The sequence below is a fragment of the Ranitomeya variabilis genome, chromosome 1 (assembly GCF_051348905.1).
Source record: "Ranitomeya variabilis isolate aRanVar5 chromosome 1, aRanVar5.hap1, whole genome shotgun sequence".
In the NCBI taxonomy this organism is placed as follows: domain Eukaryota; kingdom Metazoa; phylum Chordata; class Amphibia; order Anura; family Dendrobatidae; genus Ranitomeya; species Ranitomeya variabilis.
In genome coordinates, this window is record NC_135232.1 from 456,238,394 (window position 1) to 456,257,880 (window position 19,487).

Genomic DNA, 19,487 nt, shown 5'->3' on the forward strand with positions numbered 1-19,487 from the left:
AAAGGAACAATAGCAGTTATGGTACTATAGACGTAAGAGACTCTGATTGTAGTGGAGTAATGTTGTAATAGGTGCTAGATAATTCATATTATTACATTACAACTCTTGTTCCTTTCTTTTTTGGATAGGCTACCACCCTGAGATACTCTTTTGGGACCTTGCTTCTGATCCCTTCCACATCCTTTTCTGATCAAATTGATCTTATATAAATTTTTGTGTTCTTTCTGAAGGAAGATTAAAGTTCCTTATAACACAGAATTTTTGATATATGAATGTATAATCATTGTATCCCATATTGTATTGCAAATTTTCCCTCAAATGACATGCATGTGTGTTTGTTTTTCTGCATTTGAATTAATTTGTCACTATTCACTATTGTTCTTTTTTTATGTATTTTTGCACAGTTAATAATAATAATAATAATAATCTTTATTTTTCTATAGCGCTAACATATTCTGCAGCGCTGTACAGTTTGCACACATTATCACTTCTGCTGGAGGTATAAGGGGATGAGGAAAATCTGTTTGTTATAGATGTCTACTTGTTGGTACTGCTACACCACTATGGTGTATTATCACTATGTATTGAGGGAACTGCTACACAGTAACGTATATTACCATTTTCTGCTATTATGTATAATATGTTCCTGTCATTATATGCACATGCTTGTATTACTGTAGGGAGAGTGAATTACCCCGGGTTGGCCACTAGATGGGGGCACTGTGTAATGTGGGCGTTCACACTATAAATAGGGTTAAGTAAGAGATGGCTTCCCGGTTTTAGTGAGTTGGGACCGGGGTGCCCGTGTGGAACACAGGGCTGGCTAGCCCAGGGGAACACCGTGCCCCGCAACATTTGCCAGAAGAGTGGGCCCAGCAGTTAGTATCCAGGGGGCCAGAGTACAGAACAAAGCACAGTAACACCAGAGATAGCGGTGCAGTATAAGTGGGACTGCAGTGCTACGGGAAGAAGGCTAAGCAGAACGGGAGCAACGTATCCAAGATGTGGCAGATTTTTGTGTGGGCCGCTATTCTAAGGACTGGGGCGAAATGGCAGAGAATACCCCCATGAGAAGCAGGAATTCTGGGCATTGAGGACACTGTGGGACCGGAGGAAATGAACCATCCTAGGACAGGCATAGCGGCAGAGGGGAGAGGCAAGGGAAAGCATTGCCAATTGTTATGATTAACTGTGCCCTGGATACTGCTGTGTTAAGTAAAGAAGTTGAAGTTAAAGTGAAGCCGGACTGTGACTCTTTAATTGCGGAACCATCTGTAAAGAACACACTCTCGTACCGGGAGATCCGAGATGACGCAGAGAAGCAGCACCGAGGTATTCAGAGCAGAAAACATGATTGTGTATTGGGAGAGGGCCAGGGAGTGATACAGGGGTTTCTGTCAGCCATGACGGCAGTCCTGGCTCCCCCTTCCTACAAAGGTCTGAGAAGACCGAAACATCAAATATTATATGGATTGCCAATAAATCTGTTTCACTTTTTACAAAATCGGAGGGCCAAGTTATCTGCAATTATACCTTAAAGAATTAGTCCCATCCTCATAAACTGGTATTGTTGGATAGTGCTTGCTAAAATAAACATTTTTGCAATTTACAGTTTCTTAAAATTTTTAGCCGTACTTGAGATATTCTGCTTTTCTCTTCTGTATAATATACATAAAAAGGTTGCACTCTATCGTGCCAAAGCATGTCGAATATGAAATACATGAAATATGAATAGCAAAATGGCTTTTTGAACATTAGGAAAAATATATGAGACGCTTTGCACAGAATTTGGCCAAATAGTGTGAGCCCTTCAACCATCGTCAATTAATCTGATGGGTCCCTGACCTCCCTGTCCAAATGTGAACACTTCCCGAAGGCTAATGTCTGTATGCCTGGGTGAATGTGGACACCTCTCTCAGTAAAGCCTACATATATGGGTTGGCCGGAACCAAGTGTGATTAGATGGTGAAGGGAGGAGTGCTCAGTCAGTAAGCTAACATAGAAATGACAGAAAAACCAGCCGTTTTTCTGTCATTTCTCTTCTTTATATGCATACTGCTCATTGCCTAGGTAAACGACCACCATCTAATATATAATTGCCTAGAATACTACTTCCTGCAATTTGTGCCAACTTCCGTGGCTTTGTCCGGAGGTAATGTCCGGAGATAATGTCCGGAGCTAATGTCCGGAGATAATATCCGGAGCTAATGTCCGGAGCTAATGTCCGGAGATAAGTGACGTCACCAGTGTCCTACACCCAGGCAGAGCACAGGGGCCCCAGGCAGCATATGGGGCCCCAGGCAGAGTACAGTGGCCCCAGGCAGAGCACAGGGGCCCAGGCAGCATATGGGGCCCCAGGCAGAGCACAGTGGTCCCAGGCAGAGCACAGGGGCCCCAGGCAGCCTATGGGGCCCCAGGCAGAGCACAGTGGCCCCAGGCAGAGCACAGGGGCCCCAGGCAGCATATGGGGCCCCAGGCAGAGCACAGGGGCCCCAGGCAGCATATGGGGCCCCAGGCAGAGCACAGTGGCCCCAGGCAGAGCACAGGGGCCCCAGGCAGAACATGGGGCCCCAGGCAGAGCACAGGGGCCCCAGGCAGAGCACAGGGTCCCCAGGCAGCATATGGGGCCCCAGGCAGAACACAGGGGCCCTAGGCAGAGCACATGGGCCCCAGGCAGCATATGGGGCCCCAGGCAGAGCACAGTGGACCCAGGCAGAGCACAGGGGCCCCAGGCAGAACATGGGGCCCCAGGCAGAGCACAGGGGCCCCAGGCAGAGCACAGGGGCCCCAGGCAGCATATGGGGCCCCAGGCAGAGCACAGTGGACCCAGGCAGAGCACAGGGGCCCCAGGCAGAACATGGGGCCCCAGGCAGAGCACAGGGGCCCCAGGCAGAGCACAGGGGCCCCAGGCAGCATATGGGGCCCCAGGCAGAGCACAGGGGCCCCAGGCAGCATATGGGGCCCCAGGCAGAGCACAGGGGCCCCAGGCAGCATATGGGGCCCCAGGCAGAGCACAGTGGTCCCAGGCAGAGCACAGGGGCCCCAGGCAGCTTATGGGGCCCCAGGCAGAGCACAGTGGCCCCAGGCAGAACATGGGGCCCCAGGCAGAGCACAGTGGCCCCAGGCAGAGCACAGGGGCCCCAGGCAGAACATGGGGCCCCAGGCAGAGCACAGGGGCCCCAGGCAGAGCACAGGGGCCCCAGGCAGCATATGGGGCCCCAGGCAGAGCACAGGGGCCCCAGGCAGCATATGGGGCCCCAGGCAGAACACAGTGGCCCCAGGCAAAGCACAGGGGCCCCAGGCAGCATATGGGGCCCCAGGCAGAGCACAGTGGTCCCAGGCAGAGCACAGGGGCCCCAGGCAGCCTATGGGGCCCCAGGCAGAGCACAGTGGCCCCAGGCAGAACATGGGGCCCCAGGCAGAGCACAGGGGCCCCAGGCAGAGCACAGGGGCCCCAGGCAGCATATGGGGCCCCAGGCAGACCACAGTGGTCCCAGGTAGAGCACAGGGGCCCCAGGCAGCCTATGGGGCCCCAGGCAGAGCACAGGGGCCCCAGGCAGCATATGGGGCCCCAGGCAGAGCACAGGGGCCCCAGGCAGCATATGGGGCCCCAGGCAGAGCACAGTGGCCCCAGGCAGAGCACAGGGGCCCCAGGCAGAGCACAGGGGCCCCAGGCAGCATATGGGGCCCCAGGCAGAGCACAGGGGCCCCAGGCAGCATATGGGGCCCCAGGCAGAGCACAGCGATATTTTGGACCACTGTGCGGTGTTTCAGACCCCCTGTGTGATGTCTGGGGCCCTGTTCTTAAGTATATTAAAGATTAAAGTAACGTATATTAAAGTATATTATAGATCAAATTTGACACGTTTATGAGCACCATTGAGTGATATACTCAAGAATGACATAATTTTTCAACATTTTATGGTTTCAAACTGTAAACACTCAGAGTATTTTTTACTTCAACCAGAAAACCTTAACGGTTCATAAAAAACTTGACTGTTCAGGATATGATAAAAGTCATAGTATTCTGAATCTTTAACTTATAAAGATACCTTTACATGGGGTGATTATTGGTTCCAGAGAGGCTTTCGGCCGATAATCTCTTCTTGCTCCCTCTTTGACCGCTTACAATCTGGCTTCCGGTCACACCATTCCACTGAAACTGCCCTAACTAAGGTCACCAATGACCTCTTAACCGCCAAGAGCAAGCGACACTACTCTGTCCTCCTCCTCCTCGACCTGTCGGCTGCCTTTGACACAGTGGACCATTCCCTATTATTACAGACCCTCTCATCCCTTGGCATCACAGACTTGGCCCTATCCTGGATCTCATCATACCTAACAGACCGGACATTCAGCGTCTCCCACTCACACACCACCTCCTCACCTCGCCCCCTATCTGTCGGAGTCCCACAAGGTTCAGTCCTTGGGCCCCTGCTCTTCTCCATTTACACCTTTGGCCTGGGACAGCTCATAGAATCTCATGGCTTTCAGTATCACCTCTATGCTGATGACACACAGATCTACATCTCTGGACCAGATATCACCTCCCTACTAACCAGAATCCCTCAATGTCTGTCCACTATTTCATCCTTCTTCTCCGCTAGATTTCTGAAACTTAACATGGACAAAACAGAATTCATCATCTTTCCCCCATCTCACGTGACCCCCCCAACGAACCTATCCATTACAGTAAATGGCTGCCCACTCTCCCCAGTCCCACAAGCTCGCTGCCTCGGGGTAATCCTTGACGCTGATCTCTCCTTCAAACCACATATCCAAGCCCTTTCCACTTCCTGCCGACTTCAACTCAAAAATATTGCACAAATCCGTTCATTCCTCAACCAAGAATCTGCAAAAACCCTAGTCCATGCCCTCATCATCTCTCGCCTTGACTACTGCAACCTTCTGCTCTGTGGCCTCCCCTCAAACACTCTCGCACCCCTCCAATCTATTCTAAACTCTGCTGCCCGACTAATCCACCTGTCCCCCCGCTATTCTCCGGCCTCTCCCCTCTGTCAATCCCTTCACTGGCTCCCCATTGCCCAGAGACTCCAGTACAAAACCCTAACCATGACGTACAAAGCCATCCACAACCTGTCTCCTCCTTACATCTGCGACCTCATCTCCCGGTACTTTCCTACACGCAACCTCCGATCGTCACAAGATCTCCTTCTCTACTCCCCTCTTATCTCCTCTTCCCACAATCGCATACAAGATTTCTCTCGCGTATCACCCCTACTCTGGAACCCTCTACCACAACACATCAGACTCTCGCCCACCATCGAAACCTTCAAAAAGAATCTGAAGACCCACCTCTTCCGACAAGCCTACAACCTGCAGTAACCACTGATCGACCAAACCGCTGCATGACCAGCTCTACCCTCACCTACTGTATTCTCACCCATCCCTTGTAGATTGTGAGCCTTCGCGGGCAGGGTCCTCTCTCCTACTGTACCAGTTATGACTTGTATTGTTCAAGATTATTGTACTTGTTATTATGTATACCCCTCCTCACTTGTAAAGCGCCATGGAATAAATGGCGCTATAACAATAAATAATAATAATAATAATAATAATGGCTGGTGACAGGACAATCTAATATATAATTGCCTAGAATACTACTTCCGGCAATTTGTGCCAACTTCCGTGGCTTTGTCCGGAGATAATGTCCGGAGATAAGTGACGTCACCAGCGTCCTACACCCGCTCAGGGTGGACAAAGATATATGCCTTCGTGGTGCGCGGCACTTTTCTGATTGGTTGCCGCCTGCCGCGAGCGACCAATCAGAAATGTGCCGTACTGTCAAGAATTGTCAAGAGCTGGTGAGTGCAGCCATTTTTTGTTCTTTCTTACTATTATTTATTAATTGTATTATTCTTACATTTGAATAAATAAAGTATATATGGATTCTAGACTCCCGATTCTTTAGAATCGGGCTGCCATCTAGTTACTGTATAACAGCGGTGATGAAACATGCAAAGTGCTTGCAAGTTTTTTTTTTAATTGAGCTTATAAACATTGTTTTGAAGTTGTCCAGGATCTCTGGAGTGCCCTGTTATTTCCTATTACGGTCTACCTTCAATGCAATGCTCAAAAGCAGCAGTAGTCAGTCTCCTAGGCATCTAGATGTAAACATCTAAAAATGATGCCCAATGAGGAACATAGAGTTGGAAAAAATGTATCTTGGAAAGTAGTAATCATGCATAAAATATGTAATAAAGATATGAAACCCAACACAACAAAACAACAATGAATAATTAGCATCACAGTGATGAATATTGTGGTGATCAGTGTATGAAATGTTGTTATCCAGAATCTAATTATCTTAGAATCAGTTGGTGCCGCACCCATATGGATGTATTAGATAGATGGTAAGTACAATTATTATGTGTAGTGCCTATTTACCAATATAGGGTGGGAAGTCAGGAAGGAATATTCACACATACTAAGACCATAAAAACCTTACAATGAAATAGGCACGTTTCGTTTTGGCTTCTTCCAAGGGGCACTGCTCCTTGGAAGAAGCCACTTCGAAACGCATGTTGGGCATTGAAAGGTTCTGAATCTTAGGACATCATGCACTACGTTTTAACTATTTGTCTTTTTGACACTTAACTGTTTTGTGTGCTTATAATGCATTTATAGTTTATAATATGTGTGAATATACCTCATATGCGTAGATTTCATACATTTATCACATAACTAGCTGTAAACAAAAGAAAAATGTGAATATATCAAGAATGGCTGAAAATTTGAACGAACATTAATTTGCAAAAGAGCTTGTTTTCACATGAACTATCCAAGAACTTTCCTCTATGAAGTTGGGAATACCCCTTTAAATTAAAATGAGCACTTTCAGTTGTCCTATAGCTGTAACTGGAGTCATGAAGAGCTCATTTTAATATTAGGCAGAGAAACTTTAACAAAAGGTTTATGCCACCATTTTTTTCAGAGATCTTCCAAGTAAGTACACCAGCATGGTCAAGTCTAAAATATCTTTTTAATTGTGTATGCAGTTTATATTGTGAAATCTTATGACAAATCTGCATTAACTACAGTGTTTAAAATAAAGGATACAGCTGTAATGTATAATGTAGCTACACTTCACAGCAGTTACTTTTTGCATCACACAAATGTCAGCCTTAGACTGAAAGCTCTTTGTAAGAGTTTTTACCAAAAGTTTTTTATTTGTGATAGAAACTTAATGTCGTTTTAAAAATGTGTCTTAAAATCTTACTTATTCATGAAATGATCATTCTAATTATAAATTACATTGAGCATAATGATAGCTATCAAAGCTAAACCTCAAAATGACACATGATAATTAATAATTTTGACAACTTCTACCACTTTTTTTTTAGCATGCCCCCTTTCTTTTTCTATATACCACTGTATTTTCATATACAGTTGGGTCCAGAAATATTTTGACAGGGACACAAGTTTTGGCATTTTAGCTGCTCACCAAAACATATTCAAGATACAATCATATAATCAATATGGACTTAAAGTGAAGACTCTCAGCTTTAATTTGAGGGAATTTACATCCTAATTAAAGTAAGGGTTTAGGAATTACAGTTCTTTAATATGTAGTTGACTTTTTAAAGGAATCAAAAGTAATTGGACAGTTATCTGAAAAGCTCTTTAATGGGCTGCATGGGCTTTTCCCTTAATAATCCGTCATCAGTTAAACAAGTCTGGGGATGATTTTAGGTGTGGCATTTGCATTATAAAGCTGTTGCAGTAAACCCAGAACATGCGGTCAAAGGAGATAGCAGAAATGTTAGGAATGGCCAAATCAACAGTTTGGTACATTCTGCAAAAAAAAAAGAGTGCACTGAGGAGCTTGGGAACTCAAAAAGGTCTGGATGCAAAAAGAAGACAACAGAGGTGGATAATCGTAGAATCCTTTCCATGGTGAAGAAAAACCCCTTCACAACATCCACCCATGTGAAGAAGATTCTCCAGAAAGTAGATGTTTCAGTATCTACAGTAAGTCGACCATAAAAAAAAGACTTCATGAGAGCAAATACCACAAAGTATACACTATTAATCAGCCTTAAAAATAGAAATACAAAATTAGACCTTGCTAAGGCTTGAAATAGCTTATGATATAAAGCACACCACATCTTCTGTAAAACATGGTGGAGTCAGTGTGATGTTGAAGGCAATGTGATGGCATGGGCATGCATGGCTTCCAGTGGCAATTGTTCATTAGCATTTATTAATGATGTGACTGAAGACAGAAGCAGCCGGATGAATTCTGAAGTGTACATGGTTATGCTCATCATGGCCGCCATAAGGGCTTTACTGCCCTTATTGCTTATTGAGCAGAAGCAAAGAGGTGGGCCTGGACCCAGTCCAGTGCCCCCTCTAATGCTTCTTCTCATCGAGCCCCAGGGTATAACAATGTACTGTGCACTGGTGCGTCACCATCGTTGGTGCACATTTCAGCCCAGGGAGCTTTCATGGTTCTTTACAGCCGTCAAAACAGAATAACAGAGCAGCTCCCTCCGCCTCTTCTCTATGCGCTGATGACTGGGCCTTCACATTGACATCGTGTATGCGCTGGCATCTACGCACACTACTCACACCAGGATACCAGAAGTGAAGCTGCGCCTGCAGGGGATCGTATGAGAGGTAAGTATGAAATACTTTTTTTTTTTATAAAATGAAATAAAATTGGTGGGAGTGAAGAAAATGATGATGAATTGATGGTGTGGGGCACTGAATGATGATGTATTGAGGTGGGGGAGTGCACATAATGATGAACTGGGGATAGGGGACAACAAATAATGAATTGAAGGTGGGAGTGGGGAGAGCAAATGATAATGAATTAAGGGTGGGATGGGAGAACAAATAATGATAAACTGAGGGTGGGGGACAGCAAATAATAATGATGAATTGAGGGTGCATGGAGTAAATGATTATGTATTGCGACTGGGGGATGGGGACAGTAAATGACGATGAATTGAAGGTGGAGAGTGGGGTATATCAAAAGATGATGAATTAGGGGTAAGGCAGCAAATTCTGATCAATTGAGGAAGGGGGAGAATAAATGATATACTGAGTATGGGGGAGAGCAAATTATGCTGTATTAAGGGTGCAGTAGAGTAAATGATTTTTTGAAGGTTGGGAGCGCAAATGATGATGAATTGAGGGTGGGGGTGAGCAGATGATAATGAATGGAGGATGGGGTTGGGAGAAAGAGAGGAGAAAACATAATGAATTGGGTGAAGGTGGGAATCTAAATATAATGAATAGGAGGAGCAGGAGGTACAGAGTGGGGGCATTGAGGATGCATGAGTGTGACTGGTAAGGAATTGGGGGAAAGAGCACAGGCAATTAATAATTTATATATTTATTGGGTGGGGAAAGTGGTTATTTATAATTATTGGTGGGCACAGTGGTGGATTACAATTTATATTTGTGATAGTGGGTTGCATAATAACTAATGATTAGTGAAGAGCGAATACTATTATTCGGGTTATTTGTTACTTGGCGAGTAATTTGCTATTCAACTCAGTATATTCAAGTGACCCGCTCAGCAAGTTTGTTGCTTTATTTGCTTGCCAATTACAGCAATGCTGGCACCATCTTTGGTGTGTCATTACTGTGATTGGCTGCCCGAACACAGAGTGTTTGTCGCGTTGTCATGTGCATGACAGCATGGCAAACACTGCTTCTGATCGGCGGTGATGATTTCACCGCCGGTCAGACAGCCATGGTTCTCATGCTGTCAAAAGACAGCATGAGTTGCGCAGCTGTGATCAGAGGTATAAATTTTACCTCCGGTCACTGGTGTCAGCTGATGGGACTACAACTCTCATCAGCCGATGCATGCTGCCGCTAATAACAGTGAGAGCAGGAGCAGCTGACGGGAGTATTCATCAACCAACTCCTGCACTGTGTTTTTGATAACCAGCCAGGCAGAACTCACAGCTGGGGGGCTGCAACTCTCGGCTTTCTGCATGGCCTTTTATCAAGCATATAGGGGTCCCCACGCTGTATATTTTAATTATTTAAATATTTAAATAATTTAAAAAAAACGCTTGGGGTCCCCCCTATTTTTGACAACCAGCCTTTGACAGCTGGGGGCTGGTATTTTCAGGCTGATAATGGGCCATGGATATTGGCCCTCCTCAGCCTAAAAATAGCAGCCCACAGCTGCCCAGAAAAGGCACATCTATTAGATGCACCAATTCTGGAGCTTTGCCTGGCTCTTCCCACTTGCCCTGTAGCGGTGGCAAGTGGGGTTCATATTTGTGGGTTTGATGTCATCTTTATATTGTCAGGTGACATCAAGCCCACGGATTACTAATGGACAGGCATCTATAAGACACCTATCCATTACTTACCCTATAATTATCTGGTAAATAAAGACACAGCCAGAATAAAGTATTTTATTAGAAATAAAACAAAACACAGTTTTCCATTTTTATTTAAAAATAACAAACAGTTAGACTCATCAAACGCCTAATTCCACTGAATCCCTCGTCTCCTGTAAGAAAACAAAAATGAAAAACAACAATATCCCCCACCTATCCATTGTTCTGTCCCACCCTGTAATCCATGTCTTGGGGATAAACAGTCTTCAACCTGGACGGTGCCAAGATGCAACCGTGCAGGCTGAGAACCACTGGTGAATGAGCTGCTAGGAGCACAGCGTCAGTGACGAACGGTGACGTCATTAATGTTACCTCTGGTCACTAAGGCTGTGTTCCCAGCAGGGCTAAACTGCTTTGACCTCAGCACCGTGGGAAAAAGTTGGTGATGAGGTCGCCGCAGTTCAAGCTCAGTGACTTCACCGCAGATCACAGTGAGAATTTATCACGGTGATCTACTGTGTATATATGTGTATATACTGTTTGTAATCCAACTTATATGGCTGCTGAATTGCCGGCTTTTCTTAGATAGAATATATATATATATATATATATATATATATATATATATATATATATATATATATATATGTGTCACTAACATCTATATGTCAATCTATTCTATGTGTATACATCTATTTTATCTATTCTAACCTGTCACACTGCGATTTTACTGTACAATCTATCCCATCCATTTCAGCTTTTTCTCATGCCCCCAGACTGTCACCGCACGAACACTGCCGGAAAAAGCCGAAGACTGCCGACTGCAGTGAATACTGCCGACAGTTAATGAGCGGCCCTGGAAGCAGAGGCGGCCAGGAGACAGCGGGACGGAAGGACGCGGCCCTGGAAAGGTAAGTATAATTATAATGTTTATTATTAATTTTCTGCTTTTTTTTGCAGCACGAACTGGACCCGAACTGTAACACGGGTTTCCCATGGAAACCCGTGTTCGGGACCGTGTGACTGAACACTATGTGTTCGGTACGGTCCCGAATTTTACAGTTCGGGTTTGCCCATCCCTACTCATCACTACTAATTATATATTAATGGTAGGATCATGTCTTTATTCAGCTGTGCAGTGAAGAAGTTGACGAAAAAGTGGGGAATGTGCTCTGGAAGTGATGGTTTGGATAACTGTGTGCTATTTTTCACAGAGATGGGTCCTGGATGAAACAAATGTTGGCAGTCTGCACTGCATGAAGAAGAAAAGCGAAAATGTTTTACTTCAACTAGAGACGTCACAGTGTGTTACCTGTACAATTACACTATACACTGTCTATTATGTACAAAGCTCCTGTGTATAATGGCACTGGTCTTGTCTTTGTGTGACAGAATTTGTTCCTTTTATGTGGTATTATTCCATCCCTATGTGGTAGTAATATGTGGTCTGGTCTTAGTGCGACAGTATTTGTTCCTTGTATGTGGCATCATTGGTCATTTAAAAAAATGTATGTGAAACATATTCTGCAATGGCCGAGTCAATGATCATATTTCAACATGAGCATTGAGCATACTTTCCACATGTTTAACACAAAGCATAAGGCAGAAAGATGTACAAACAAGCAACAACTGAAGTCAGCTGTAGTGAAGTCCTGGCATAGCATCACAAAGGAGGAAACCCAGTGTTTGGTGATGTCCATGGCTTTCAGACTTGAGTATTAAAGGATTCTCTGCAAAGTATTAAAAATTGACATTTTATTTATAGTAAAAAGTTATTTTGTCCAATTACTTTTGAGACCATGAAGTAAGGAGGTTTTAATGAAAAATGGTTGCAATTCCTAAATGTTTCACAGGACATTTTTGTTTAACCTCTTTAATTAAACCTGAAAGTCTACACTTCAATTGCATCTCAGTTGTTTCCGTTTATATCCAAATAGTGACATGCCGAGCGCAAATCACAAAAATTTGTTTACTCTCCAAATATTTCTGGACCTAACTAGTAATAAATGGTTGCTATCATTTGTTTACTCGGCCAAGGTTGGTAATGCGAGCCTATCTTAGAAGGAAATATTCACAGCATGCTATATTTTCTACATACCTGAGTGAATTCCTGCTCGTATCCTTAGCTGAGTGTTGGGCTTATGCGGTATTCTAAAAGTCTTGCACACGGCCACTAAGTCTAATGCCATACTTGCGATCTCACTTGCATGGTAAATACCATTCTCTTTGGGAACTCCAGACACAACCATATCTACGTAAAACCAAAATGTACATGTAAAAAGGTATTGAATGATTTGTATTTCACATATTCATCTGTTTATTCACTGTCGCCTATTCTGGACGACAGTGAATAAACAGACTAAGCTTTACTAGGCAAGATTTCTCAAGCCAAGGGCAAAAAAATAAAGGAATATCCTCATAATGGGATACTTTGAAAGGATAGCCATGACTATTTAGTGATGGAGTGAGCACAAGATTGGTGACCTCTTCTGGCTGTCTCTGAACAATCATGTAGATAATTTTCAGGCAGTGAGATAATAGAGAGGTGCAAAAAAAAACAACAGTAAAAAGTCCAAAAGAAGTTCCAACAGGTCGAGAAAATAAATTCTAGCAAGGCTGTCATTGACCTGTCAACTTAAAGGGAAGCTGTCACCTGAATTTGGCGGGTCCTTTTTTGGGTCATATGGGCGGTGTTTTCGGGTCTTTTATTAACCCCTTTTTTTCCCGCTGGCCCCATGCTGGTCGCGAAATTGACTTGACGTTGATTCGCTTTCCTCCCTAGTTAACGTGTGCGCAAAGCAATCTTGCCTTGCGCACGCGCAGTATGCTATGCCCAACTGCGGGCAAAGCCGAAAACCATTAGTGCGCATGCGCCGGCACACTATGTCCGGAAGTATCATTAGTACCAAAGTTCATCATTCAGAGAGCTGATAGATCTGCAACAGATAAATCAATGATTTTATAAAAAATTCAATGCAGATCCTAGTAAGTAATACATGGCTGGAATCAGGGTCTCATAGATGGGGTAGGAAAACCTGGTGATAGATCCTTTAACACCAACTGTTTTTAGTTCAAACATTCTGTGCTGTGAGGCAGCAACTGGTGTTATTTGCGAGGGTCGCTATGTGTCCCCCAAGATGCGTTCAGAAGTGTATTAGATCTCCTGGAGTGCCTTGCGGTCACCAGAGGATACCTGTGAGTCACAAGGTAGAGTAAAAGTAAGCATGAACCTGGTCAGGTTATGTGGCCAAGGAATTGTTCAGGAAAACCTGGTATGGGCTTTTATTTTTGAAGTGGACTCCAGGAAGGTAGTGGGGCCGGTCCGTTTATCTTATCAGTGGCCCACAGACACCTGTTCTTTTGTAAAAACCCCTGCAGCAGGGGGTTGGGTGTGTCAGTGTTGGTCATGGAAGCAGATGGAGCAGGGGGATTTGCAGAGCTCTTCCTGTGTGAGGCAACAAGCAGAGCCAAAAGCCTGGTACCTCCAGCATACACGGCGGTGCAGTCGCCCACGGCAACCGGTCACAGTTGTTTTCCTGGCTCCGATCAGGAGGATCTATTTTACTTTCTGTTTGTGAGTACACTGTACCTTAAATGAGACTTTATTTTGAACTTTTGCCGGGTCACTGCCTTCTCACTGCACAGTGAGGTCACCGCTACTCATAAATGTTAGAATTTATTCTTGTAAGGAAGAGGCACATTAGCATCACCTTGTTGAATCTTTCCAAAATTACTTACAGGCATCACCTATGGTCTCCACTTTATATACTCCATAATTGTCAATGATGTCATCAAAGGTGGTGTAGAGTTTGTTAAGGAAATCTACCACTTGGTAAGGGGTACTGGTGCTGGACAAGTGAGTGAATCCAACAATGTCACTACAAAGATGAAACGAACACATAATATACTTTTTAAAAAAAATTTTCGTTTTGCACCATTCTGAAAAACATGAATGCTATAAAGAATGCCAAACCTAGCTCTACATATTCATCTGATCTTCAGTGGAAATGTGTTATGTAAGATATGATAAGATTTTATATTTAGCATTTTCGGATATATCATCTTTATAGTGGACATTATTGTACTTTTTTTTAGTCTCTGTGAAGACTGTAATTTCTTTGTAAGCCAGCCTCCTGGAAATAATGAAACATGTAATAAACACTGAGGGTAGAGTAGAGACTCCAAATACTTGAACATATGATATTATACATTTCTCAACATTAAAATTAAAACACCAAGATGGAAAAGTCGTAGAGTTATGGAAATCACAGGATTGTTAGACATGTTAATGATATGCAAATGATGAAAAAATGGGAATAACATTTTCAAAATATCTCAAATTATTCAGTAATGAATATGAGAACCACGTTTAGCAATATACATGCCTACCCACCTTGGCATGATATCAGTGAAGTTATTAATGGTTGTCTGAGGAATGTTCTGCCACGTGAAATGCACTTGAGAAAATCATCAAGATCCACTGCTGGCAACTCTCTTTGCAGTTGTCAACCAATGACATTCCAGATGTGCTTGATGGGGGAGAAATCTGGAGATGCTGCAAGCCGTGGTAGCACAATAACATGCAGCAAGGTGCTGTGCTCAAAAACGGGTCCTGGAACACTTTTAAGAAATGTGGCTATACAACTAGATCCATGAACGAATAAATGTAACACTGAGCAATTTGTGTACCAGGAATGAATACTAGAAGGCTCTGGTTACCGTACATTATACCACCCCACACCATAATCGCGAGCATTGGACAGGTATGGCCTACCCTAATGAAGAACTCTTTATGGAATTACCTGCAAGATTTCTAAACCAATATCCCACTATCATTATTTCCAAGACAAAAGTGGAACTCATTACTGAAGAGGATGGGCCTCCATTATAGTCCCTATTGCCATCTTGCTCTTCTCCATGATAGCCTTTGAGCGGTGGCATGAGGTCAATGGAACACATGTAGCTGAACGCCTGTCTTGAATGTAATGTCTAATTACAAATGCAGTATAGAATGATACTCATAATCTGACAATCTATTCATGCAGTGGGTCCCCTCTGTGCTCCTCTTGCTGTCATTCCAGATCGTCGTCGTTCTCCCAACCACTTGCATTCACAACATTGACCAGTGATGACATCTTGGTCTGCATGCACAGCGATCTGCCAGAGCGATAAACCAAGGTCTCTCAGTACAAGGATTCTGTCCCTCTCATTTTGCGACAAGTGGTGATAACTGGCATGAACAGGAGGAATCTCACAATCATCCCACACAACTTGATCCAATTTTTGAGGTCTCATGTGCTTCAAAAATGTGCTTTCAATCTGTTTTTATAACTCTCCCTCATACCACAATTGGGGTTAGATGCCTGAAAATATCATGATTATTGGATCGGACACTGAACCCTTCCTTGACTTGCATAATATTACAGCTTGTCCTTCTTTGTGTTGCAATTTTAGTGTTGTGGAGTGTATTTACTTGTTGAGGTTTCTTTTTTGTTTTCTAATAAATGCTGTTTTTATGCTTAGAATAAAAAACTTGTACTTAAAGGGAACCTGTCAGCAGGATTGTGCACAGTTAGCTACAGACAGTGTCAGGTCGGTGCCGTTTTACTGATTAAAATGATACCTTGGTTGATAAAATCCATCTTGTGATTGTTATTTAATCTTATTTTTCAGTTTTCAGCTAATGATATGCTCGTGCTCCGGGGCGGTCTGTGGGGGAGTCTTCAAGTGGTGCTCTGATTAGCTATTCAACAGTATGGCTTCTGACAGGTCACTGATCCCTCAGTGACCTGCCCCTAGTTTGAGGACCCATAGGAGCACATTGTAGCCTATAATAGCCGTCGTCTAGTAAGTCTTTGTTCATGTGAATCCCATAATAAAGGATATGTGTCTGGGTCGGTGAGTGCCATTTTCTTCATTGAATGGTGAATTTGGACATTGCCCCTAGTTTACATAATGAATATTACATATATTAACCCCTTAACAACCGCCAGTATGCCTTTTAACTGCGGCAGTTAAGAGTACTTATTCTTCAGGGGTGCTTTTTAACGGCGCTGAGAAATAAGGTTATAAAGCCCCTCAGCGTCGGAAATTCTCCAGGGTCTTAGCTACCAGTGGTAGCCGAGACCCCGGAGAACATGATTTGGGTAGGTTTTTACTGACTCTAGTGTTGCGATCACCATTATTCACGAAATAACAGAGACCACAAAAAAGTCTGATTTCTCATTAAATTTCTCTCTCCTCTGAATTGATCTAACATATCAGAGGAGAGAGAAATGGGGTCCCCAGAGCCCCATCGGTACCTCCGGTGTCCTTGGACCCTCCTGCATCCCCTGGTCCTGTCCCCCAGCCCTCGGCGTCCTCTTCTGGGAAGAAAATGGCCGGCGCACGCGCAGTGCGCCTGCCGAGATCTGCCGGTTGGCACCTGGCAACAAAAGGAAATTTTTCCTATTGGTTCATTTTGATTACAGTGACAGACCCTATCACAGTGATCAAAATAAAAAAAATAGTCAATCAAATTCCCCTTTATCACCCACCTTAGTTAGGTAAAAATAATAAATAAACAAATGTATTTATTTCCATTTTTCCATTAAGGTCACAACCTTAATGGAAAAATGGAAATAAATACATTTTTGGGGTTGGTGTAAGGCTAGGGTTAGGGTTGGGCAAGGGTTAGGGTTGGGGCTAGAGCTAGGGTTAGGGCTGGGCTAGAGTTAGGGTTGGGCTAGGGTTAGAGTTGGGGCTAGGTTTAGGGTTGGGGTAGAGCTAGGGTTAGGGTTGGGCTAGGGTTAGGGTTTGGGCTAGAGCTAGGGTTAGGTTTGGGCTAGGGTTAGGGTTGGGGCTAGAGCTAGGGTTAGGGTTGGGGCTAGGGTTGTGGTTGGGATTACAGTTAGGGTTGGGATTAGGGTTGTGGTTAAGGAAATGGTTAGGGTTGGGATTAGGGTTAGGAATGTGTTGGGATTAAGGTTGGAGTTAGAATTGGGGGGTTCCATTGTTTAAGTACAACAGGGGATCTTCAAACACGACATGGTGCCCACCATTGATTCCAGTCAATTTTGCATTCAAAAAGTCAATCGGTGCTCCCTCCCTTCTGAGCCCTGCATTGTGCCCAAAGAGTGGCTTTCCCCCACATATGGGGTATCGGCGTACTCAGGAGAAATTGCATAATAAATTTTGTGTCCAATTGTCTCCTGATACCCTTGTGAAAATAAAAAAATTGGTTCCAAAGTAAACTTTTTGTGAAAGAAGTAAAATGTTCATTTTTTCCTTCCACATTGCTTTAGTCCTCATGAAACACCTGAAAGGTTAATAAACTTCTTGAATGTGGTTTTGCGCACCTTGAGGGGTGCAGCTTTTAGAATGGTGTCACTTTTGGGTATTTTCCATTATACTGACCCCCAAGCTCACTTCAAATGTGAGGTGGTCCATAGAAAAATGGTTTTATCAATTTTGTTGGAAAAAGGAGAAATCGCTGGTCAACTTTTAACCCTTATAACGTCCCAACAAAAAAAATGATGTTTCCAAAATTGTGCTGATGTAAAGATAACAAGTGGGAAATGCTATTTATTTATTTATTTATTTATTTATTAACTATTTTGTGTAACATATCTCTCTGATTTAAGGGTAAAAAAATAAAATTTAGAAAATTGCAATATTTTAAAAATTTTCACCAAATTTAAATTTTTTCATAAATAAACACAAATTATATCGAAGAAATTTTACCACTAACATGAAGTACAATATGTCAAAAAACAAACAAACTCAGTATCAGTGGGATATGTTGAACCGTTCCAGAGCCCTACCTTCATAAATTGACAGTGGTCAGAATTGTAAAAATTGGCTTGGTCATTAAATACCAAATTGGCTTTGTCACTAAGGGGTTAAAAAAGAAAATCTCCTTCTACAGGCAGGCGGACGCTTCTGCGCAGTAACAGCTATCAGTGATCCGATAGCTGCTACTGCGCAAGCGCGGTCGGAGCCATTTTTAGGAATTCATGGATACCATCAAAAAGAATAATTAAATGCACAATATAGAAGCAATCATGGTGCAGCGCAGACACCGCCGCCGACGCCTGCCTGTAGAAGGGGTTTTTTTTTTTTTAGCACATGTAATATTCAGTATGTAACTAGGGGGTGAGTACACTGTGCTCAAGTTTAGGGAAAGCATAGAACATAGTTTAAGACTTGGTTAGTGATATATAGGAACATTAGGGTAAATAGGCAGTGGTGGGCCTATTACTGTATAAGATATAGGAATAAATTAGGATACAGTTAAATGTTTGGGATCAGCCCTTGTGGGAAGGGTCACGGTCAAGCAAAAAGGTGACGCATTTCCTGGTTTAGTCAGTCTGAGTTAGTGTAAGGTTTGTGTGAAGTTCAGGTTCAAGTATCAGTGGGTTGGAGGCACGTGGAGTACATATCGTTCTGGAAGCATGAGGTCCTACCAGATATCCTGCAGACATTCCTGAAACAGCCGGCGCCTAGGGACTAAACTAGACACTGGGGGAAGTGTGCCTTATTCAATTCCATACAGAGGAAGCCAGATGAGGAAATGCGTTAGGGAAATGTAGTGGATCTTGGGCCTCATACCCATTTGTGCGAGAAACGGATGAGCGTGATCCAATAAAAAAATCGGAATGCACTCGGACCAATGTTATTCAATAGGTGACATCACATTTGTGAGTTTTTTCTCAACCGAAATTGGACTGAGAAAAAAATAGCAGCATGCTGCGATTTGCTGCGATTCTCAGATGAGACTCGCCAATGCAAGTCAATGGCTGCGAGAAAAAAATTGCACAGCACTCGCACCATGCGAGTGCTGTCCGATTTTTACACACCGGTGTCCCTTGAAAAGCCGGTAATTCATGTGCGGTGTAGAGTAAAATCACACTGACAGGTTAGCATGGAATAGATAGATGTAAACACAAAGAATAGGTATATATATATATATATATACTGTATATATGTCAGTGAGACACATATATATATATATATATATATATATATATATATATATATATATCTTAATATTTCATAGAGAGATAGATAGCAGAAAAGCCGGAAATTGAATTGTCGGCTTCTGCATAATCATTGCAGAAGCTGACAGGATATGAGGCATGTGTACAAACAGTAAACCATTGCATATACATTAGATTTTTA

General features: G+C 43.4%; 1 protein-coding gene across 1 annotated transcript in view; it reads right to left on the minus strand.

Moving 5' to 3' along the window:
- LOC143776102 (atrial natriuretic peptide receptor 2-like) overlaps positions 1 to 19,487 on the minus strand; it is a 290,044-nt gene that overhangs the window by 15,895 nt on the left and 254,662 nt on the right. The window contains exons 19-20 of the mRNA XM_077265543.1: positions 14,067 to 14,206; positions 12,427 to 12,579 (exon numbers count right to left, since the gene is read on the minus strand). Of these exons, the coding sequence (XP_077121658.1) occupies positions 12,427 to 12,579; positions 14,067 to 14,206 (293 nt within the window). The remainder of the gene's footprint in view (positions 1 to 12,426; positions 12,580 to 14,066; positions 14,207 to 19,487) is intronic.